Source organism: Sylvia atricapilla, chromosome 3 (assembly GCF_009819655.1).
Source record: "Sylvia atricapilla isolate bSylAtr1 chromosome 3, bSylAtr1.pri, whole genome shotgun sequence".
NCBI classification, from domain to species: Eukaryota; Metazoa; Chordata; class Aves; order Passeriformes; family Sylviidae; genus Sylvia; species Sylvia atricapilla.
In genome coordinates, this window is record NC_089142.1 from 591,815 (window position 1) to 617,607 (window position 25,793).

The following is a 25,793-nucleotide window of genomic DNA, read 5'->3' on the forward strand; positions in this document are numbered from 1 at the left end:
GAGCTCAAGGATTTCTATTGCCCCCTTCACACAGCCAAGCTCAGCCCTGAGAATGGGATGATTATTTAAAAATTTCAATGCTCAAGGATTTCTATTGCCCCCTTCACACAGCAAAGCTCAGCTCTGAGGATGGGATGATTATTTAAAAATTTCAAAGCTCAAGGATTTCTATTCCCCCTGTTCACACAGCCAAGCTCAGCTCTGAGAATGGGATGGTTATTTCAAAATTTCAAAGCTCAAGGATTCAGAGACACCTCCACACTGAGTTCCTGCCCCACAGCTCTGCTGTTTGAGGACACCAACCTTCCCTGCAGCTCTGCTCTCCCCTGAGAGACCTCCCCAGCCCCTTCTCCATTATCTGCTGTCCCCAGTTCATGTCCCTGGAGCTGCCAGATCCCAGCACACTGAGTTACAGAACGGTCACTGGCAATTCCTGCCCGTCCTGAGAGCTGGAACTTGCAAAAGGAAGAATGATCCCGGTGGGGGTTTGCTTTTAGGAACATCTGACAGGTGACAGAGGAGCTCCAGGTCACCTCTCAATGTCCCAGGGTCACCTCCACTGTCCCAGGGTCACCTCCCACTGTCCCAGGGTCACCTCTCAGTGTCCCAGGGTCACCTCCCACTGTCCCAGGGGCTCCAACCCCAGTGTCCAGCCTGGCCTTGGGCACTGCCAGGGATCCAGGGGCAGCCCCAGCTGCTCTGGGCACCCTGTGCCAGCCCTGCCCACCCTGCCAGGGAACAATTCCCGCCCCAGAGCCCATCCAGCCCTGCCCTGGGCACTGGGAAGCCATTCCCTGTGTCCTGTCCCTGCAGCCCTTGTCCCCAGTCTCTCTGCAGCTCTCCTGGAGCCCCTTTAGGCCCTGGAAGATGCTCTGAGCTCTCCCTGGAGTTTCTCCTCCCCAAGTGAACATTCCCAACTGTCAGGAACAGGAAAGGGAGTAAAGGGAAAGAACAAACCCAGGGATGGGATGGGAGGGAGGCACATGGAGAGAATGCAGAGGGTTCCAGAGGAGCAGAGCTTTGGAGAGGGCTTGGACACAATTCCCTGTCCTGAAGGACCACCCCAGGAGCTCTGGGCCCTTGGGACAACGTTGTGCTCCTTTCCCTGAGCTCTCCCAGCTGCCCTGGGAGCTGCAGGGCTGGCCTGAACAGGATCAGGGAATCCTGGAGTTATTTGGGTGGGATCAGGGAATCCTGGAGTTATTTAGGTGGGATCAGGGAATCCTGGAGTGCTCTGGGTGGGATCAGGGAATCCTGGAGTTATTTGGGTGGGATCAGGGAATCCTGGAAAGGTTTGGGTGGGATCAGGGAACCCTGGAGTGCTCTGGGTGGGATCAGGGAATCCTGGAGTTATTTGGGTGGGATCAGGGAATTCTGGAAAGGTTTGGGTGGGATCAGGGAATTCTGGAGTTATTTGGGTGGGATCAGGGAATCCTGGAGTGCTCTGGGTGGGAAGGGACACTAAATCCCAGCCAGTGCCACCCCGTCCAGTGCCATGGACAGGGACACCTCCCACTGTCCCAGGGTGTGACCAGGGGAGGATTCCCCACCTGCTCTGGGGCCACCTGGGTTGGTGACAGCGACACTGAGGGGACACCAACCCCCCTGGAGGGGATTTCAGGAGTCCATGGAAAAGGCTCTGCCCTCCTGGGAATGAAACTGGCCTGGGATGGGCCTGGCACAACGGGAATGAGGAGTTTGTGCCACCACAGTCCCTGGGCCAGCCCAGAGGGGACAGGGACAGCAGGGAGTGACACAGGGCTCCTGCAGGGCAGGGGACAGCAAAGGGACAGGGTTTCTAGGATTTTTTTTTTTTTTTTGGTACTACTACATTAGTACTTTTAACATTAAACAATTAAGAAACAACTAATAAATAATCAGCCGATTTCCTAGCAAAGACCTGTTATTCCTACCCCCGTCTCTTTGCCTGAAAGCCCCTTAATTCCCAAATATTACAATTTATAGGGAGCGGTTTCCACTCTCCATCCCAAGGGGACTCCAGCTCTCCCTGGCTGTCCCCACCCTGTGACACAGCGAAGGAATGACACCGCAGGGCTGGGGCAGGGTGTGTGAGGGGCTCTGTGCCCGGGGTGGGATGGCCACATCCCCATGTCCCCAGTATCCTCAGTGTCCCCAGTGTCCCCAGTATCCTCAGTGTCCCCAGTGTCCCCGGTGTCCCAGTGTCCCCGGTGTCCCCAGTGTCCCCAGTGTCCCCGGTGTCCTCAGTGTCCCCAGTGTCCCCGGTGTCCCCATGTCCCCGGTGTCCCCAGTGTCCCCATGTCCCCAGTGTCCCTGGTGTCCCCGGTGTCCCCAGTGTCCCTGGTGTCCTCAGTGTCCCCAGTGTCCCCGGTGTCCCCAGTATCCCCGGTGTCCCTGGTGTCCCCGGTGTCCCCAGTGTCCCCAGTGTCCCCGGTGTCCCCATGTCCCCAGTGTCCCCAGTGTCCCCATGTCCCCAGTGTCCCCGGTGTCCCCAGTGTCCCCATGTCCCCAGTGTCCCCGGTGTCCCCATGTCCCCAGTGTCCCTGGTGTCCCCGGTGTCCCCAGTGTCCCCGGTGTCCCCAGTATCCCCGGTGTCCCTGGTGTCCCCGGTGTCCCCAGTGTCCCTGGTGTCCCCGGTGTCCCCATGTCCCCAGTGTCCCCGCTGTCCCCAGGGGTGGCACTGACCGTGCCCCGCGGCGCAGACGCCTCACAAAGGTGGCAATCAGGACGTGCTCCTCCCGGGAGGGCTGGGGGCTGCTGTGCTGGCACCTGGGGCTGGCAGGAGAGCAAACACACACGACACGGCCAACAGAGGTGACATCGACAACACAAACGACACAAACGACACAAACGGTGTCAATGGAACGCGGGCAGGGTGACGGTGGGTGACAGGCACGGCGACAAACCAAACCCTGCACGAGGCGTGTGACAAATGAAGGTGGCTTTCCATGAGGGGGAGGACACTGCTGCTGTCAGACACAGGGAGGGGACACTGGGGGACATCTGGGCGCTGGCACAGGGAGGGGACACTGGGGGACATCTGAGCGCTGGCACAGGGAGGGGACACTGGGGGACATCTGAGCGCTGGCACAGGGAGGAGTGAGGGCCACCCATCCCTGGAGGTGTCCATGGAATTCCTGGAGGTGGCCCTCAGTGCTGGGGACAAGGTGGGGACTGGGTGACACTGCAGGGCTTTTCCAGCCTCAGGGGTCGTGGCATTCTGTAAATGTTCACCGAGTGCAGCCGTGGAGCATCCCGGAATTCCCAGCGGGATTTTTAGGGAAGAGATTCCGGAGCACAGCTGAATCCAACCCCAGCGGCGTTCCCTGCTCTCAGAATCCCAGAATCCCCGAATCCAGGCTGGAAACCACCTCCCAGCCCATCAAACCCAACCTGTGCCCAATCCCCACCCTGTCCCCAGCCCAGGGCACCGAGTGTCACCTCCAGGAATTCCGGGGACACTCCAGGGATGGGGATCCAACCCTCCCTGAGCAGCCAAATCTTTCTGTGCACAGCCCAACCCCAAAAGCCCCAAACCACGGCCAGAGCAGAGACTCAGAGGTGCCCTGGTCACTCTTTACAACCTCCCAAAAGGTGGCTGTGCCCAGCCGGGGCTGGGCTCTCTCTCTGACACAACCAGAGCACACAGCCTCAGGCTGGGCCAAGGGAAACTCAGGGTGGAGATCAGGGAAAAGGTTTTTATGGAAAGGGTGACAAAGGGCTGGAATGGTGTGCCCGGGGAGGTGGTGGAGTCCCCATCCCATCCCTGGGGCTGTTTAAAGCAGACTGGATGTGGCCAGGGGTCAGTTGAGGTGTTGGGGCTGGGTTGGACTCGATGATCTTGGAGATCTCTTCCATCCTGGTGATTGTGTGATTGATCCTGTGATTGATTGTGTGATTGATTGTGTGATTGAGCCTGTGACTGATTGTGTGACTGATTGTGATTGATTGTGTGCTTGATTGTGTGCTTGATTGTGTGATTGATTCTGTGATTGATTCTGTGAGTGATTCTGTGTTTGATCCTGTGATTGATTGTGTGATTGATTGTGTGATTGATCCTGTGATTGATCCTGTGATTGATCCTGTGATTGATTGTGTGGTTGATTGTGTGGTTGATCCTGTGATTGATCCTGTGATTGATTGTGTGGTTGATTGTGTGATTGATCGTGTGATTGTGTGATTGATTGTGTGATTTTGTGGTTGATTCTGAGATGCTCAGAGCTCAGCAGAATCCCCAGTTCCCTTCCCCAGTGAATCCTCCTGGAGGTGCCCATTTCCTCCTCCTTCCAAAGCTGCCCTCACACAAACTCACCCACATTTGCTCCATATTTTTTTTTTTTTGTGGGGGAAAAAAAAGCAAATCCTCTTGGCCTGGGGGGAGCTGGAGCCTCACAGCACCAGGAGGAACATCTGATGGAGGTGTGAATAACCCCAGAGGCTCTTTGGACCCAGGGGATTTTTGGGAGCCTCTGCTGTGCTTTGCTGCTGCTCTTTTGGTGTTTTCCAGCTCTGAGGATGCTCAGGGATGGGCTGAGTGTCCTCTAGTCCCCAAGAGGGCTGTCCCCACATTTATGTCCCCAAAATGAATGTCCCCACACGGGCAAAACCACAACTTTTCATGTTTTCACCCAAAATTTCTTACAAAATTAGAAAACGCATTCTAATTTTAGGGACAAACCTGCCTTTCAAGCAGAAGCCAGGGGGAGAAATTGGCCACTTGGAGCAGCTCCAGAGCCTGAAATGCAGCTCCCAGCCCCCTCCAGCTGCAATTCCAGCTGCAATTCCAGGTGCCAGAGCCTCCAGAAACAAACCCCTTCATTCCTCCCCCTGCAGCAGGGACTGACCTGGGGCAGCAAAACCTGCCCTGAACCTTGGGGAAAACGTCTGTCATCAGGCAGAACTGTGTGAGCAGGGATGTCCCGAGGGGAAGGGCCCCTCTCCCCTCCCTCGGCACCTTTTCCAGCCGGGAAGGGAGGGGACAATCCGGGGAGGACCCCACAGTGGGAAATCCGAGCCCAAAAAGGGCTGGGAATGTGCTGAGTGACACACGGGGCTGGAATTCCCATGGCACTGCCCCAGGGGGAGAGGGAGGGAAACCTGGAAATGCCACAGAGGGACCCAGGGAACACTCAGAATCCCAGAATCCCAGAGTTCCTGAGGCTGGAAATGCCACAGAGGGACCCAGGGAACACTCAGAATCCCAGAATCCCAGAGTTCCTGAGGTTGGGAATGCCACAGAGGGACCCAGGGCACACCCAGAATTCCAGAATTCCAGAATCCCAGAGTTCCTGAGGCTGGAAATGTCACAGAGGGATCCAGGGCACCCTCAGAATTCCAGAATTCCAGAATCCCAGAGTTCCTGAGGCTGGAAATGCCACAGAGGGATCCAGGGAACACCCAGAATTCCAGAATCCCAGAGTTCCTGAGGCTGGAAATGCCACAGAGGGACCCAGGGCACTCTCAGAATTCCAGAATTCCAGAATCCCAGAGTTCTGAGGCTGGGAAATGCCACAGAGGGATCCAGGGAACACCCAGAATTCCAGAATCCCAGAATTCCTGAGGCTGGAAATGTCACAGAGGGATCCAGGACACACCCAGAATTCCAGAATTCCAGAGCAGCAATATTTCTTTTTTCACTCCCTGCAGGAATATTCCTTCATTCATTCATTCATTCCCTGCAGGAATATTTCTTTTTTCACTCCCTGCAGGAGTATTCCTTCATTCATTCATTAATTCCCTGCAGGAATATTTCTTTTTTCCCTCCCTGCAGGAATATTTCTTTTTTCACTCCCTGCAGGAATATTTCTTTTTTCACTCCCTGCAGGAATATTTCTTTTTTCCCTCCCTGCAGGAATATTTCTTTTTTCACTCCCTACAGGAATATTTCTTTTTTCACTCCCTGCAGGAATATTCGTTCATTCACTAATTCCCTGCAGGAATATTTCTTTTTTCCCTCCCTGCAGGAATATCTCTTTCCCCATCCCCTGTGCCCTGCCCAGCACAGCCTGCACCTCGCTGCTCCCTTTGGATTCATCCCTCAGGAAAGGAAAGTGGAAGTCAGCGTTCAGGGCCTTTCCTGCTCACTCCCAGACCTGATCCACGCCGGAATTTACACCTCAGATGCATCCCAAGTTCAGCTCCAGGAGCTGTGACACAAACCCAGCCTGTCCCTGCTCACAGAGTCAATCCAGGGGGAGGAAAGCCAAAAGCTCCCGAGGTGTTTCCTCAGGCAGGAACAGCCCCAATCCCACCCCATCCCCAGGAACAGCCCCAATCCCACCCCGTCCCCAGGAACAGCCCCAATCCCACCCCATCCCCAGGAACAGCCCCAATCCCACCCCGTCCCCAGGAACAGCCCCAATCCCACCCCGTCCCCAGGAACAGCCCCAATCCCACCCCGTCCCCAGGAACAGCCCCAATCCCACCCCGTCCCCAGGAACAGCCCCAAACTGGGCTCCTGTACCTTTTGGTGGGTGTGGGAGCTCCAGAGGACACGTGGCTCACCATGGCCTCGTTCATGTTACTCGTGGGCCTGGGGGGGCTGCAAGAGAAGAGATCCTGTCAGAGAGCAGGGAAAAATCCTGTCAGAGAGCAGGGAAAACCTCCAGGGATCCTGTCAGAGCAGGGAAAACCTCCAGGGATCCTGTCAGAGAGCAGGGAAAAAACCTCCAGGGATCCTGTCAGAGCAGGGAAAACCTCCAGGGATCCTGTCAGAGAGCAGGGAAAAAACCTCCAGGGATCCTGTCAGAGAGCAGGGAAAACCTCCAGGGATCCTGTCAGAGAGCAGGGAAAAAACCTCCAGGGATCCTGTCAGAGAGCAGGGAAAAAACCTCCAGGGATCCTGTCAGAGAGCAGGGAAAAAACCTCCAGGGATCGTGTCAGAGCAGGGAAAAACCCTCCAGGGATCCTGTCAGAGCAGGAAAACCTCCAGGGATCCTGTCAGAGCAGGGAAAACCTCCAGGGATCCTGTCAGAGCAGGGAAAACCTCCAGGGATCACCCAGCACTGACAGGGATCGTGTGATGGAGCAGGAAACACCTCAGTACTGACAGGGATCCTGTGATGGATCAGGGAAAACCTCCAGGGATCACTCAGCCCAAACAGGGATCCTGTCAGAGAGCAGGGAAAACCTCCAGGGATCCTGTCAGAGAGCAGGGAAAAAACCTCCAGGGATCCTGTCAGAGCAGGGAAAACCTCCAGGGATCCTGTCAGAGAGCAGGGAAAAAACCTCCAGGGATCCTGTCAGAGAGCAGGGAAAACCTCCAGGGATCCTGTCAGAGAGCAGGGAAAAAACCTCCAGGGATCCTGTCAGAGAGCAGGGAAAAAACCTCCAGGGATCCTGTCAGAGAGCAGGGAAAAAACCTCCAGGGATCGTGTCAGAGCAGGGAAAAACCCTCCAGGGATCCTGTCAGAGCAGGAAAACCTCCAGGGATCCTGTCAGAGCAGGGAAAACCTCCAGGGATCCTGTCAGAGCAGGGAAAACCTCCAGGGATCACCCAGCACTGACAGGGATCGTGTGATGGAGCAGGAAACACCTCAGTACTGACAGGGATCCTGTGATGGATCAGGGAAAACCTCCAGGGATCACTCAGCCCAAACAGGGATCCTGTCAGAGAGCAGGGAAAACCTCCAGGGATCCTGTCAGAGAGCAGGGAAAAAACCTCCAGGGATCCTGTCAGAGAGCAGGGAAAAAACCTCCAGGGATCCTGTCAGAGAGCAGGGAAAAAACCTCCAGGGATCGTGTCAGAGCAGGGAAAAACCCTCCAGGGATCCTGTCAGAGCAGGAAAACCTCCAGGGATCCTGTCAGAGCAGGGAAAACCTCCAGGGATCCTGTCAGAGCAGGGAAAACCTCCAGGGATCACCCAGCACTGACAGGGATCGTGTGATGGAGCAGGAAACACCTCAGTACTGACAGGGATCCTGTGATGGATCAGGGAAAACCTCCAGGGATCACTCAGCCCAAACAGGGATCCTGTCAGAGAGCAGGGAAAACCTCCAGGGATCCTGTCAGAGAGCAGGGAAAAAACCTCCAGGGATCCTGTCAGAGCAGGGAAAACCTCCAGGGATCCTGTCAGAGAGCAGGGAAAAAACCTCCAGGGATCCTGTCAGAGAGCAGGGAAAACCTCCAGGGATCCTGTCAGAGAGCAGGGAAAAAACCTCCAGGGATCCTGTCAGAGAGCAGGGAAAAAACCTCCAGGGATCCTGTCAGAGAGCAGGGAAAAAACCTCCAGGGATCGTGTCAGAGCAGGGAAAAACCCTCCAGGGATCCTGTCAGAGCAGGAAAACCTCCAGGGATCCTGTCAGAGCAGGGAAAACCTCCAGGGATCCTGTCAGAGCAGGGAAAACCTCCAGGGATCACCCAGCACTGACAGGGATCGTGTGATGGAGCAGGAAACACCTCAGTACTGACAGGGATCCTGTGATGGATCAGGGAAAACCTCCAGGGATCACTCAGCCCAAACAGGGATCCTGTCAGAGAGCAGGGAAAACCTCCAGGGATCCTGTCAGAGAGCAGGGAAAAAACCTCCAGGGATCCTGTCAGAGCAGGGAAAACCTCAGCACTGACAGGGATCCTGTGAGGGAACAGGGAAAACCTCAGCACTGACAGGGATCGTGTCAGAGCAGAAAAAACCCTCCAGGGATCACTCAGCACTGACAGGGATCCTGTGATGGAGCAGGAAAAAAGGTCAGCACAAACAGGGATCCTGTGATGGAGCAGGGAAAACCTCCAGGGATCCTGTCAGAGAGCAGGGAAAACACCTCCAGGGATCGTGTCAGAGCAGGGAAAACCTCCAGGGATCCTGTCAGAGCAGGGAAAAAACCTCCAGGGATCCTGCCAGAGAGCAGGAAAACCTCCAGGGATCCTGTCAGAGAGCAGGAAAAACCTCCAGGGATCCTGTCAGAGCAGGGAAAACCTCAGCACTGACAGGGATCCAGTGATGGAGCAGGGAAAACTTCCAGGGATCCTGTCAGAGCAGGGAAAACCTCCAGGGATCCTGTCAGAGCAGGAAAACCTCCAGGGATCCTGTCAGAGCAGGAAAACATCCAGGGATCCTGTCAGAGAACAGGGAAACACCTCAGCACTGACAGGGATCCTGTGATGGAGCAGGGAAACACCTCAGCACAAACAGGGATCCTGTCAGAGAGCAGGGAAAAACCCCAGCACAAACTGGGATCCTGTGAGGGAACAGGGAAAACCTCCAGGGATCCTGTCAGAGAGCAGGAAAAACCTCAGCACTGACAGGGATCCTGTCAGAGAGTAGGGAAAAAACCTCCAGGGATCACCCAGCCCAAACAGGGATCCTGTCAGAGCAGGAATGCCAGCAGGAAACCCCCAGCCCTTGGGAAAAGCCCGTCCCCGTGTCCTGGGGCAGCGCAGGAAGGAGCAGCAGCAGGAATGTCCCTGCTCCCTGACACCAGAGGAGGCTCTGAGCCCATCCCAGCCCTGATTTCCTGATATTCCAGGATCCTGCTGCTCCCAGGACACCAGAGGAGGCTCTGAGCCCATCCCAGCCCTGGTTTCCTGATATCCCAGGATCCTGCTGCTCCCTGACACCAGAGGAGGCTCTGAGCCCATCCCAGCCCTGGTTTCCTGATATCCCAGGATCCTGCTGCTCCCTGACACCAGAGCTCCAGCTCAGCCCATTCCACTCCTCAGGGAATGACCCCAGCACTGAGACAACCTCAAATACCTGAAATCACAGAGGATGTGCTTCCTGCAGGAATTCCTGCCTCCTTCTCCAGGCAGGATTTGAGGGGGGGAAAAAAAAATCCCTTCCCATCCTCACTCAGGGCAGCTTTGCCCTGAAGTAATTACACTGGAATAATGAAATTTTTTTTAATGATTAAACGAGAAAAATTCACGTTCCTCCAAACACAACGTTTCACCCCAAAACCATTTGGCTGGGAGATTTCAGTGGGGGGATGAGGGTCTGCTTTTGGCAGAGCACAAAATTCCAGCCCGTGGGAATGAGCAGTGCCCTCCCTGAGGGAGCCCAGGGAATGCTCCTGTCCCACCTCCAAACCCTCCCAGGGCACTGTGTGGGGCTCAGCTGTGCCCTGTCCGCGGAGCTCTGGGGTCCCTGAGCCCCCTGTCCCTCCTGGGGACACTGTCCCTCCTGGGAACACTGTCCATCTCAGGGACATTCTCCATGGTCCATCTCAGGGACACTCTCCATCTCAGGGACATTCTCCATCTCAGGGACATTCTCCATCTCAGGGACACTCTCCATCTCAGGGACATTGTCCATCTCAGGGACACTGTCCATCTCAGGGACACTGTCCATCTCAGGGACACTCTCCATCTCAGGGACATTCTCCATCTCAGGGACACTGTCCATCTCAGGGACATTCTCCATCTCAGGGACACTGTCCATTGTCCATCTCAGGGACACTCTCCATCTCAGGGACATTCTCCATCTCAGGGACACTGTCCATCTCAGGGACACTCTCCATCTCAGGGACACTGTCCATCTCAGGGACATTCTCCATCTCAGGGACACTGTCCATTGTCCATCTCAGGGACACTCTCCATCTCAGGGACACTGTCCATCTCAGGGACACTCTCCATCTCAGGGACACTCTCCATCTCAGGGACATTGTCCATCTCAGGGACACTCTCCATCTCAGGGACACTCTCCATCTCAGGGACATTCTCCATCTCAGGGACACTGTCCATTGTCCATCTCAGGGACACTCTCCATCTCAGGGACACTGTCCATTGTCCATCTCAGGGACACTGTCCATCTCAGGGACAATGTCCATCTCAGGGACACTCTCCATCTCAGGGACACTGTCCATCTAAGGGACACTCTCCATCTAAGGGACACTCTCCATCTCAGGGACACTGTCCATCTCAGGGACACTGTCCATTGTCCATCTCAGGGACACTCTCCATTGTCCATCTCAGGGACACTGTCCATCTCAGGGACACTGTCCATCTCAGGGACACTGTCCATTGTCCATCTCAGGGACACTGTCCATCTCAGGGACACTGTCCATCTCAGGGACACTGTCCATTGTCCATCTCAGGGACACTGTCCATCTCAGGGACACTCTCCATCTCAGGGACACTGTCCATCTCAGGGACACTGTGACTTCTCCTGTTCAATAAAAAGTCCGTTTAAAGTATCCAGTAAAATCCCCCCAAAAACAGCAGCAAAAGAAGGGATTTGTTATTTCTTACTCCTCCTGGTCAATAGAAAGTGTTTAAAGTGAATATTCCTCAGGGATTAAACACTGAATATTGCCCAGGGATTAAACACTGAATATTCCCCAGGGATTAAACACTGAATATTCCTCAGGGATTAAACACTGAATATTCCTCAGGGATTAAACACTGAATATTGCCCAGGGATTAAACACTGAATATTGCCCAGGGATTAAACACTGAATATTGCCCAGGGATTAAACACTGAATATTCCCCAGGGATTAAACACTGAATATTGCCCAGGGATTAAACACTGAATATTCCCCAGGGATTAAACACTGAATATTCCCCAGGGATTAAACACTGAATATTCCCCAGGGATGGAACACTGAATATTCCCCAGGGATTAAACACTGAATATTCCCCAGGGATTAAACACTGAATATTGCCCAGGGATTAAACACTGAATATTCCCCAGGGATTAAACACTGAATATTCCCCAGGGATTAAACACTGAATATTCCCAGGGATTAAACACTGAATATTCCTCAGGGATTAAACACTGAATATTCCCCAGGGATTAAACACTGAATATTGCCCAGGGATTAAACACTGAATATTCCCCAGGAATTAAACACTGAATATTGCCCAGGGATTAAACACTGAATATTCCTCAGGGATTAAACACTGAATATTCCCCAGGGATTAAACACTGAATATTGCCCAGGGATTAAACACTGAATATTCCCCAGGGATTAAACACTGAATATTCCCCAGGGATTGAACACTGAATATTGCCCAGGGATTAAACACTGAATATTGCCCAGGGATTAAACACTGAATATTGCCCAGGGATTAAACACTGAATATTGCCCAGGGATTAAACACTGAATATTGCCCAGGGATTAAACACTGAATATTCCCCAGGGATTAAACACTGAATATTCCCCAGGGATTAAACACTGAATATTCCCCAGGGATTAAACACTGAATATTGCCCAGGGATTAAACACTTAATATTCCCCAGGGATTAAACACTGAATATTCCTCAGGGATTAAACACTGAATATTGCCCAGGGATTAAACACTGAATATTCCCCAGGGATTAAACACTGAATATTGCCCAGGGATTAAACACTGAATATTCCCCAGGGATTAAACACTGAATATTCCCCAGGGATTAAACACTGAATATTGCCCAGGGATTAAACACTGAATATTCCCCAGGGATTAAACACTGAATATTGCCCAGGGATTAAACACTGAATATTCCCCAGGGATTAAACACTGAATATTCCCCAGGGATGGAACACTGAATATTGCCCAGGGATTAAACACTGAATATTCCCCAGGGATTAAACACTGAATATTCCCCAGGGATTAAACACTGAATATTGCCCAGGGATTAAACACTGAATATTCCCCAGGGATTAAACACTGAATATTCCTCAGGGATTAAACACTGAATATTGCCCAGGGATTAAACACTGAATATTGCCCAGGGATTAAACACTGAATATTCCCCAGGGATTAAACACTGGATATTCCCCAGGGATTAAACACTGAATATTCCCCAGGGATTAAACACTGAATATTGCCCAGGGATTAAACACTGAATATTCCCCAGGGATTAAACACTGAATATTGCCCAGGGATTAAACACTGAATATTCCCCAGGGATTAAACACTGAATATTGCCCAGGGATTAAACACTGAATATTCCCCAGGGATTAAACACTGAATATTCCCCAGGGATTAAACACTGAATATTCCCCAGGGATGGAACACTGAATATTCCCCAGGGATTAAACACTGAATATTCCCCAGGGATTAAACACTGAATATTCCTCAGGGATTAAACACTGAATATTCCCCAGGGATTAAACACTGAATATTCCCCAGGGATTAAACACTGAATATTGCCCAGGGATTAAACACTGAATATTGCCCAGGGATTAAACACTGAATATTCCCCAGGGATTAAACACTGGATATTCCCCAGGGATTAAACACTGAATATTCCCCAGGGATTAAACACTGAATATTGCCCAGGGATTAAACACTGAATATTCCCCAGGGATTAAACACTGAATATTGCCCAGGGATTAAACACTGAATATTGCCCAGGGATTAAACACTGAATATTCCCCAGGGATTAAACACTGAATATTCCCCAGGGATTAAACACTGAATATTGCCCAGGGATTAAACACTGAATATTCCCCAGGGATTAAACACTGAATATTCCCCAGGGATTAAACACTGAATATTCCTCAGGGATTAAACACTGAATATTGCCCAGGGATTAAACACTGAATATTCCCCAGGGATTAAACACTGAATATTCCCAGGGATTAAACACTGAATATTGCCCAGGGATTAAACACTGAATATTCCCCAGGGATTAAACACTGAATATTGCCCAGGGATTAAACACTGAATATTCCCCAGGAATTAAACACTGAATATTGCCCAGGGATTAAACACTGAATATTCCCCAGGGATTAAACACTGAATATTCCCCAGGGATGAACACTGAATATTCCCCAGGGATTAAACACTGAATATTCCCCAGGGATTAAACACTGAATATTGCCCAGGGATTAAACACTGAATATTGCCCAGGGATTAAACACTGAATATTGCCCAGGGATTAAACACTGAATATTGCCCAGGGATTAAACACTGAATATTCCCCAGGGATTAAACACTGAATATTCCCCAGGGATTAAACACTGAATATTCCCCAGGGATTAAACACTGAATATTCCCCAGGGATTAAACACTGAATATTCCCCAGGGATGGAACACTGAATATTGCCCAGGGATTAAACACTGAATATTCCCCAGGGATTAAACACTGAATATTCCCCAGGGATTAAACACTGAATATTCCTCAGGGATTAAACACTGAATATTGCCCAGGGATGGAACACTGAATATTGCCCAGGGATTAAACACTGAATATTCCCCAGGGATTAAACACTGAATATTCCCCAGGGATTAAACACTGAATATTGCCCAGGGATTAAACACTGAATATTCCCCAGGGATTAAACACTGAATATTCCTCAGGGATTAAACACTGAATATTGCCCAGGGATTAAACACTGAATATTCCCCAGGGATTAAACACTGAATATTGCCCAGGGATTAAACACTGAATATTCCCCAGGGATTAAACACTGAATATTCCCCAGGGATTAAACACTGAATATTCCTCAGGGATTAAACACTGAATATTGCCCAGGGATTAAACACTGAATATTGCCCAGGGATTAAACACTGAATATTCCCCAGGGATTAAACACTGAATATTCCCCAGGGATTAAACACTGAATATTCCCCAGGGATTAAACACTGAATATTGCCCAGGGATTAAACACTGAATATGGCCCAGGGATTAAACACTGAATATTGCCCAGGGATTAAACACTGAATATTGCCCAGGGATTAAACACTGAATATTCCCCAGGAATTAAACACTGAATATTCCCAGGGATTAAACACTGAATATTCCCCAGGGATTAAACACTGAATATTCCCCAGGGATTAAACACTGAATATTCCTCAGGGATTAAACACTGAATATTGCCCAGGGATTAAACACTGAATATTCCTCAGAGATTAAACACTGAATATTCCCCAGGGATTAAACACTGAATATTCCCCAGGGATGGAACACTGAATATTGCCCAGGGATTAAACACTGAATATTCCCCAGGGATTAAACACTGAATATTCCCCAGGGATTAAACACTGAATATTCCTCAGGGATTAAACACTGAATATTGCCCAGGGATTAAACACTGAATATTGCCCAGGGATTAAACACTGAATATTGCCCAGGGATGGAACACTGAATATTGCCCAGGGATTAAACACTGAATATTCCCCAGGGATTAAACACTGAATATTCCCCAGGGATTAAACACTGAATATTCCCCAGGGATTAAACACTGAATATTCCTCAGGGATTAAACACTGAATATTGCCCAGGGATTAAACACTGAATATTGCCCAGGGATTAAACACTGAATATTCCTCAGAGATTAAACACTGAATATTCCCCAGGGATTAAACACTGAATATTCCCCAGGGATTAAACACTGAATATTCCCCAGGGATGGAACACTGAATATTGCCCAGGGATTAAACACTGAATATTCCCCAGGGATTAAACACTGAATATTCCCCAGGGATTAAACACTGAATATTCCCCAGGGATTAAACACTGGATATTCCCCAGGGATTAAACACTGAATATTCCCCAGGGATTAAACACTGAATATTGCCCAGGGATTAAACACTGAATATTCCCCAGGGATTAAACACTGAATATTGCCCAGGGATTAAACACTGAATATTCCCCAGGGATTAAACACTGAATATTGCCCAGGGATTAAACACTGAATATTCCCCAGGGATTAAACACTGAATATTCCCCAGGGATTAAACACTGAATATTCCCCAGGGATGGAACACTGAATATTCCCCAGGGATTAAACACTGAATATTCCCAGGGATTAAACACTGAATATTCCTCAGGGATTAAACACTGAATATTCCCCAGGGATTAAACACTGAATATTGCCCAGGGATTAAACACTGAATATTCCCCAGAGATTAAACACTGAATATTGCCCAGGGATTAAACACTGAATATTCCTCAGGGATTAAACACTGAATATTGCCCAGGGATTAAACACTGAATATTCCCCAGGAATTAAACACTGAATATTCCCCAGGGATTAAACACTGAATATTCCTCAGGGATTAAACACTGAATATTCCTCAGGGATTAAACACTGAATATTGCCCAGGGATTAAACACTGAATATTGCCCAGGGATTAAACACTGAATATTCCCCAGGGATTAAACACTGAATATTGCCCAGGGATTAAACACTGAATATTCCCCAGGGATTAAACACTGAATATTCCTCAGGGATTAAACACTGAATATTGCCCAGGGATTAAACACTGAATATTCCCCAGGGATTAAACACTGAATATTCCCCAGGATTAAACACTGAATATTCCCAGGGATTAAACACTGAATATTCCTCAGGGATTAAACACTGAATATTCCCCAGGGATTAAACACTGAATATTGCCCAGGGATTAAACACTGAATATTCCCCAGGAATTAAACACTGAATATTGCCCAGGGATTAACACTGAATATTCCCCAGGGATTAAACACTGAATATTCCCCAGGGATGAACACTGAATATTCCCCAGGGATTAAACACTGAATATTCCCCAGGGATTAAACACTGAATATTCCCCAGGGATTAAACACTGAATATTCCTCAGGGATTAAACACTGAATATTCCTCAGGGATTAAACACTGAATATTGCCCAGGGATTAAACACTGAATATTGCCCAGGGATTAAACACTGAATATTCCCCAGGGATTAAACACTGAATATTGCCCAGGATTAAACACTGAATATTCCCCAGGGATTAAACACTGAATATTCCCCAGGGATTAAACACTGAATATTCCTCAGGGATTAAACACTGAATATTGCCCAGGGATTAAACACTGAATATTGCCCAGGGATTAAACACTGAATATTCCCCAGGGATTAAACACTGAATATTCCCCAGGGATTAAACACTGAATATTCCCCAGGGATTAAACACTGAATATTCCCCAGGGATGGAACACTGAATATTGCCCAGGGATTAAACACTGAATATTCCCCAGGGATTAAACACTGAATATTCCCCAGGATTAAACACTGAATATTCCTCAGGGATTAAACACTGAATATTGCCCAGGGATGGAACACTGAATATTGCCCAGGGATTAAACACTGAATATTCCCCAGGGATTAAACACTGAATATTCCCCAGGGATTAAACACTGAATATTGCCCAGGGATTAAACACTGAATATTCCCCAGGGATTAAACACTGAATATTCCCCAGGGATTAAACACTGAATATTGCCCAGGGATTAAACACTGAATATTGCCCAGGGATTAAACACTGAATATTCCCCAGGGATTAAACACTGGATATTCCCCAGGGATTAAACACTGAATATTCCCCAGGGATTAAACACTGAATATTGCCCAGGGATTAAACACTGAATATTCCCCAGGGATTAAACACTGAATATTGCCCAGGGATTAAACACTGAATATTCCCCAGGGATTAAACACTGAATATTGCCCAGGGATTAAACACTGAATATTCCCCAGGGATTAAACACTGAATATTCCCCAGGGATTAAACACTGAATATTCCCCAGGGATGGAACACTGAATATTCCCCAGGGATTAAACACTGAATATTGCCCAGGGATTAAACACTGAATATTGCCCAGGGATTAAACACTGAATATTCCCCAGGGATTAAACACTGAATATTGCCCAGGGATTAAACACTGAATATTCCCCAGGGATTAAACACTGAATATTCCCCAGGGATTAAACACTGAATATTCCTCAGGGATTAAACACTGAATATTGCCCAGGGATGGAACACTGAATATTGCCCAGGGATTAAACACTGAATATTGCCCAGGGATGGAACACTGAATATTGCCCAGGGATTAAACACTGAATATTCCCCAGGGATTAAACACTGAATATTCCCCAGGGATTAAACACTGAATATTCCCCAGGGATTAAACACTGAATATTGCCCAGGGATTAAACACTGAATATTCCTCAGGGATTAAACACTGAATATTCCCCAGGGATTAAACACTGAATATTCCCCAGGGATGAACACTGAATATTCCTCAGGGATGGAACAAACATTGAATATTCCCCAGGGATTAAACACTGAATATTCCTCAGGGATTAAACACTGAATATTCCCCAGGGATTAAACACTGAATATTCCCCAGGGATTAAACACTGAATATTCCCCAGGGATTGAACACTGAATATTCCCCAGGGATTGAACACTGAATATTCCCCAGGGATTAAACACTGAATATTCCCCAGGGATGGAACACTGAATATTCCCCAGGGATTAAACACTGAATATTCCCCAGGGATTAAACACTGGATATTCCCCAGGGATTAAACACTGAATATTCCCCAGGGATTAAACACTGAATATTGCCCAGGGATTAAACACTGAATATTCCCCAGGGATTAAACACTGAATATTGCCCAGGGATTAAACACTGAATATTCCCCAGGGATTAAACACTGAATATTGCCCAGGGATTAAACACTGAATATTCCCCAGGGATTAAACACTGAATATTCCCCAGGGATTAAACACTGAATATTCCCCAGGGATGGAACACTGAATATTCCCCAGGGATTAAACACTGAATATTCCCAGGGATTAAACACTGAATATTCCTCAGGGATTAAACACTGAATATTCCCCAGGGATTAAACACTGAATATTGCCCAGGGATTAAACACTGAATATTCCCCAGAGATTAAACACTGAATATTGCCCAGGGATTAAACACTGAATATTCCTCAGGGATTAAACACTGAATATTGCCCAGGGATTAAACACTGAATATTCCCCAGGAATTAAACACTGAATATTCCCCAGGGATTAAACACTGAATATTCCTCAGGGATTAAACACTGAATATTCCTCAGGGATTAAACACTGAATATTGCCCAGGGATTAAACACTGAATATTGCCCAGGGATTAAACACTGAATATTCCCCAGGGATTAAACACTGAATATTGCCCAGGGATTAAACACTGAATATTCCCCAGGGATTAAACACTGAATATTCCTCAGGGATTAAACACTGAATATTGCCCAGGGATTAAACACTGAATATTCCCCAGGGATTAAACACTGAATATTCCCCAGGGATTAAACACTGAATATTCCCAGGGATTAAACACTGAATATTCCTCAGGGATTAAACACTGAATATTCCCCAGGGATTAAACACTGAATATTGCCCAGGGATTAAACACTGAATATTCCCCAGGGATTAAACACTGAATATTCCCCAGGGATTAAACACTGAATATTCCCCAGGAATTAAACACTGAATATTGCCCAGGGATTAAACACTGAATATTCCCCAGGGATTAAACACTGAATATTCCCCAGGGATGAACACTGAATATTCCCCAGGGATTAAACACTGAATATTGCCCAGGGATTAAACACTGAATATTCCCCAGGGATTAAACACTGAATATTCCTCAGGGATTAAACACTGAATATTCCTCAGGGATTAAACACTGAATATTGCCCAGGGATTAAACACTGAATATTGCCCAGGGATTAAACACTGAATATTCCCCAGGGATTAAACACTGAATATTGCCCAGGGATTAAACACTGAATATTCCCCAGGGATTAAACACTGAATATTCCCCAGGGATTAAACACTGAATATTCCTCAGGGATTAAACACTGAATATTGCCCAGGGATTAAACACTGAATATTGCCCAGGGATTAAACACTGAATATTCCCCAGGGATTAAACACTGAATATTCCCCAGGGATTAAACACTGAATATTCCCCAGGGATTAAACACTGAATATTCCCCAGGGATGGAACACTGAATATTGCCCAGGGATTAAACACTGAATATTCCCCAGGGATTAAACACTGAATATTCCCCAGGGATTAAACACTGAATATTCCTCAGGGATTAAACACTGAATATTGCCCAGGGATGGAACACTGAATATTGCCCAGGGATTAAACACTGAATATTCCCCAGGGATTAAACACTGAATATTCCCCAGGGATTAAACACTGAATATTGCCCAGGGATTAAACACTGAATATTCCCCAGGGATTAAACACTGAATATTCCTCAGGGATTAAACACTGAATATTGCCCAGGGATTAAACACTGAATATTGCCCAGGGATTAAACACTGAATATTCCCCAGGGATTAAACACTGGATATTCCCCAGGGATTAAACACTGAATATTCCCCAGGGATTAAACACTGAATATTGCCCAGGGATTAAACACTGAATATTCCCCAGGGATTAAACACTGAATATTGCCCAGGGATTAAACACTGAATATTCCCCAGGGATTAAACACTGAATATTGCCCAGGGATTAAACACTGAATATTCCCCAGGGATTAAACACTGAATATTCCCCAGGGATTAAACACTGAATATTCCCCAGGGATGGAACACTGAATATTCCCCAGGGATTAAACACTGAATATTGCCCAGGGATTAAACACTGAATATTGCCCAGGGATTAAACACTGAATATTCCCCAGGGATTAAACACTGAATATTGCCCAGGGATTAAACACTGAATATTGCCCAGGGATTAAACACTGAATATTCCCCAGGGATTAAACACTGAATATTCCCCAGGGATTAAACACTGAATATTCCTCAGGGATTAAACACTGAATATTGCCCAGGGATGGAACACTGAATATTGCCCAGGGATTAAACACTGAATATTGCCCAGGGATGGAACACTGAATATTGCCCAGGGATTAAACACTGAATATTCCCCAGGGATTAAACACTGAATATTCCCCAGGGATTAAACACTGAATATTCCCCAGGGATTAAACACTGAATATTGCCCAGGGATTAAACACTGAATATTCCTCAGGGATTAAACACTGAATATTCCCCAGGGATTAAACACTGAATATTCCCCAGGGATGAACACTGAATATTCCTCAGGGATGGAACAAACATTGAATATTCCCCAGGGATTAAACACTGAATATTCCTCAGGGATTAAACACTGAATATTCCCCAGGGATTAAACACTGAATATTCCCCAGGGATTAAACACTGAATATTCCCCAGGGATTGAACACTGAATATTCCCCAGGGATTGAACACTGAATATTCCCCAGGGATTAAACACTGAATATTCCCCAGGGATGGAACACTGAATATTCCCCAGGGATTAAACACTGAATATTCCCCAGGGATTAAACACTGAATATTGCCCAGGGATTAAACACTGAATATTGCCCAGGGATTAAACACTGAATATTGCCCAGGGATTAAACACTGAATATTGCCCAGGGATTAAACACTGAATATTGCCCAGGGATTAAACACTGAATATTCCCCAGGGATTAAACACTGAATATTGCCCAGGGATTAAACACTGAATATTCCCCAGGGATTAAACACTGAATATTCCCCGGGGATTAAACACTGAATATTCCCCAGGGATGGAACAAACACTGAATATTGCCCAGGGACCTCATCCCTGGGCAAATCCTGGCAGCAGCTTCCAGGAAAAGCCCCATGGAAAAATGGAAATGGGGCAGGTTCATCCCTGGGGAACTGTTCCTGCACTCGGTCCAGCAGGGAATGAGAAATGTGTCTCTGCTTCCCTGGACACTCCCAAAATCCAGAATCCCTGAGGTTGGGGAAGAGCTCCCAGAGCATCAAGTCCAAACTGTGCCAAACCCCTGAGGAATTCCTGGGACACTCCAGGGATGGGGATCCAAACTTTTCCCTGGACCTGAGCAGCCTTTCCCTGGGGAAATTCCTGCTGCTGTCCCCCCTGAGCCTGCCCTGGCCCAGCCTGAGGCCATCTCCCCTTGTCCTGTCCCTGTGCCCTGGGAGCAGAGCCCGAGCCCCCCTGGCTGTCCCCTCCTGGCAGGGAGTTGTGCAGAGCCACAAGGTCCCTCCTGAGCTCCTTTTCTCCAGCCTCAGCCCCTTTCCAGCTCCTCAGCCTCTCCTGGGGCTCCAGTCCCTTCCCAGCCCCTGGGGAAGGTGAGTCCCTGAGCTCATTCCACCCTCTGCCAAACCACAGCTGGGAACAACACCCACAACTTCCCCTTCACTGTTTCTATTCTCTGCTGCCCATTTTTGTGTTTCCTCCCTCCCTCAAAGAGCACAGATGGTTTGGGGTTGTTGCTTTTTTTTGTTTTTCTCCTTCCAAACCTTGTTTTCCCTGGAACCTTTGGCCAAGTCTTGTTCAACTGCCCCAAGTTATTCGTATTTTCATTCTTTATTTACTCAGCTGGAGCAGATCTCAGCTTTTCTGGAGTCTCTCTCCCAGCATTTATTTGTAGGTGCAGATTTCTCTACCCCAATCAAATGCACTCAACCCCTGGTTTTTGATACCCAAGGAGTGACTCTGGGGCCTGAAGCAATTCCTGTTTGGAGCTGAGTTCCAGCAGAAATCTCCACTGGCTCCAGCCCCTCTCACCCCAGAAACCCAGGGGAGGAGATTTATTGTTGTTTTTGGTGTTTCAGTGGTGTCACAGAAGCCCAAAAGCCTCGTGTCCCTTACACAAACTCCAGTGGGCTTTTTCTGTCCTGTGTCCCTGGGATCTCTGTGTGACGTGGGGCTGGATATAAACCCCCCGCACCCAGGATTTCTGCACCAGCTCTGTGTCTGGGGTTCCCAGGGCTGGCCTTGGACCATCGGGCCCCGTTTCCTGAGCCTCTGCCTTTTTAGAACATTTGGGTTTTTACATTGAATTAAAGCTGTCAGCACAACAGCAGATGTCTCTGAGCTGCCCAGATACTGCCAGGAGTGTCCAGGCAGCTGTCCCTGTCCCTGCAGGAGCTGGCCAGCCCTGTCCCCACGACCTTGTCCCTGCAGGAGGTGTGACAGGTCCCCATGTCCCTGTCCCTGCCCTGCCGGGTCCCTGCAGGAGGTGTGACATTGTCCCCAGTGTCCCTGTCCCAGCAGCAGTGACATGTCCCCATGTCCCTGCAGGAGGTGTGACATTGTCCCCAGTGTCCCAAACCCTGCAGGAGCTGTCCAGCCCTGTCCTAGTCCCTGTCCCTGCAGAAGGTGAGAAATGTCCCCGTGTCCCTGTCCCAGCCCTGCCTCGTCCCTGCAGGAGGTGTGACATTGTCCCCAGTGTCCCAATCCCTGCAGCAGTGACATGTCCCCATGTCCCTGCAGAAGGTGTGACATTGTCCCCAGTGTCCCAATTCCTGCAGGAGTGACATGTCCCCATGTCCCTGCACAGGGAGTGACATGTCCCCATGTCCCAATCCCTGCAGGAGTGACATGTCCCCATGTCCCTGCAGGAGGTGCCCTGTCCCTTCCCTGCACATTCCCAGGGCCACCCATTCCTGCTGTGATCCCGGGATCCTGCCCTGAGCAAAACCCACCAACAGCCCCTGGGCATGGAACAGGGAAGGGAAAGGCTGGGAAAGGAGAAAAGGCAGAGATGGGTCAGGAGGAGAAAAGGCAGAGATGGGTCAGGAGAAAAGGCAGAGATGGGTCAGGAGGAGAAAAGGCAGAGATGGGTCAGGAGAAAAGGCAGAGATGGGTCAGGAGGAAAGGCAGAGATGGGTCAGGAGGAGAAAAGGCAGAGATGGGTCAGGAGGAGAAAAGGCAGAGATGGGTCAGGAGGAGAAAAGGCAGAGATGGGTCAGGAGGAGAAAAGGCAGAGATGGGTCAGGAGGAAAGGCAGAGATGGGTCAGGAGGAGAAAAGGCAGAGATGGGTCAGGAGAAAAGGCAGAGATGGGTCAGGAGGAGAAAAGGCAGAGATGGGTCAGGAGGAGAAAAGGCAGAGATGGGTCAGGAGGAGAAAAGGCAGAGATGGGTCAGGAGGAGAAAAGGCAGAGATGGGTCAGGAGGAGAAAAGGCAGAGATGGGTCAGGAGAAAAGGCAGAGATGGGTCAGGAGGAGAAAAGGCAGAGATGGGTCAGGAGGAGAAAAGGCAGAGATGGGTCAGGAGAAAAGGCAGAGATGGGTCAGGAGAAAAGGCAGAGATGGGTCAGGAGAAAAGGCAGAGATGGGTCAGGAGGAGAAAAGGCAGAGATGGGTGAGGAGGAGAAAAGGCAGAGATGGGTCAGGAGGAGAAAAGGCAGAGATGGGTCAGGAGGAGGAAGAAAAGGCAGAGATGGGTCAGGAGGAGAAAAGGCAGAGATGGGTCAGGAGAAAAGGCAGAGATGGGTCAGGAGAAAAGGCAGAGATGGGTCAGGAGGAGAAAAGGCAGAGATGGGTCAGGAGGAGAAAAGGCAGAGATGGGTCAGGAGGAGAAAAGGCAGAGATGGGTCAGGAGGAGAAAAGGCAGAGATGGGTCAGGAGGGGAAAAGGCAGAGATGGGTCAGGAGAAAAGGCAGAGATGGGTCAGGAGAAAAGGCAGAGATGGGTCAGGAGGGGAAAAGGCAGAGATGGGTCAGGAGAAAAGGCAGAGATGGGTCAGGAGGAAGGAGAAAAGGCAGAGATGGGTCAGGAGGAGAAAAGGCAGAGATGGGTCAGGAGGAGAAAAGGCAGAGATGGGTCAGGAGGAGAAAAGGCAGAGATGGGTCAGGAGGAGAAAAGGCAGAGATGGGTCAGGAGAAAAGGCAGAGATGGGTCAGGAGAGAAGGCAGAGATGGGTCAGGAGGGGAAAAGGCAGAGATGGGTCAGGAGAAAAGGCAGAGATGGGTCAGGAGGAGAAAAGGCAGAGATGGGTCAGGAGGAGAAAAGGCAGAGATGGGTCAGGAGGAGAAAAGGCAGAGATGGGTCAGGAGGAGAAAAGGCAGAGATGGGTCAGGAGGAGAAAAGGCAGAGACGGGTCAGGAGGAGGAAGAAAAGGCAGAGATGGGTCAGGAGGAGAAAAGGCAGTGAAGTGCAGGGAAGAAAAGGCCATGGAATGTTGGGAAGGAAGCTGCCATGCTGTGCACAATGCACAGCCCTGCCCTGGGGCTCTGATGAGCCATTTGTCTGGAGCAATGGAGCAATTCCTGACCATACCTGACCCCAGCTCTGCCCTGAGCACAGCAGCACTGACCCCTGAGCTCCTCCCCACGAGTCCCCAGGGAAAGCAGAGCAGGATTCCTATCCCATGGGATCACACCAACCCCTCCCTCAACAGCACCAAAGCAAGCTCTGGAGAGCTGAGGATCCTCAGGGATTGCAGGGAACAAGGGCAGAGCAAAGCAGGGATGAGCAGGAACTGCAGCAGGGCTCAGGAATCTGCAGGAATCACCCAGGCTGGGCTGGGGGAGTGGCTGCTGCTGCCGCAGCTCTGCAGCTCTACAAGAAGGCACGCTACAAAAAGCTCTGCAGGTCTCACCTCTCCAGCGGTGGGGCAATTTAGCCTCCAGCTTTTCCTTTAGGAATGCCACACTGTCAAAGGAGTGAGCAGAAGAGGCAGTCAATGGGGGCTGGGGTGGGCACAGGGGGCTGCAGCACAGAAACCTCTCCCACAGGGGGCTGCTGAACCCAGAGCAGCAGCAACTGCCCCACTGCAAATTCTCCACGCTCCTGGGGATGGGAGTGCTCCTCTCCTGGAGTCAGAGCCCAGTGCTGCTCCTCCTGCCGCGGGGAGGAGTTTTTCTCCAGCCTCTGCAGGACACCAAGATTGATCTGGAGGCTGACTTGAGTTTGTTGGGGTCTTTTCCTTTCTCAGTTCTTCTAGCTGAGGTGCAAACTGCCCGAGTGACCCCGGGCTGCTCAAAGCAGCACCAGGGCAGAGGTTCTGCAGCCAGACCACCCCTCCAGCCCCACAGTGGGCTCACAGCAGCAGCAGGGTGACAATCCTGCCATGGGGACAGGACACAGGGGCCCAGGCAGCAGCAGGGGCTGCAGCGGGTGTGACACGGTTCTGGTTGGGTGATTTCATGGACAGAATTGAGAAAAATGAGCCTGGACCAAACCAGGGAGGGCTGAGACAGCCCCTGGGGGGGACAGAGAGGTGCCAGAGCTGCAGGACACAGCCCCAGCTGCCTCCAGCCCCTCTGAGACCCTCACACAGGCTCCAGGGGGTTCTCCAGAGAACATTC

General features: G+C 49.5%; 1 protein-coding gene across 1 annotated transcript in view; it reads right to left on the minus strand.

Annotated features, from left to right (window-relative positions):
• DTNB (dystrobrevin beta) overlaps positions 1-25,793 on the minus strand; it is a 177,956-nt gene that overhangs the window by 88,821 nt on the left and 63,342 nt on the right. The window contains exons 11-12 of the mRNA XM_066314554.1: positions 6,443-6,520; positions 2,665-2,754 (exon numbers count right to left, since the gene is read on the minus strand). Of these exons, the coding sequence (XP_066170651.1) occupies positions 2,665-2,754; positions 6,443-6,520 (168 nt within the window). The remainder of the gene's footprint in view (positions 1-2,664; positions 2,755-6,442; positions 6,521-25,793) is intronic.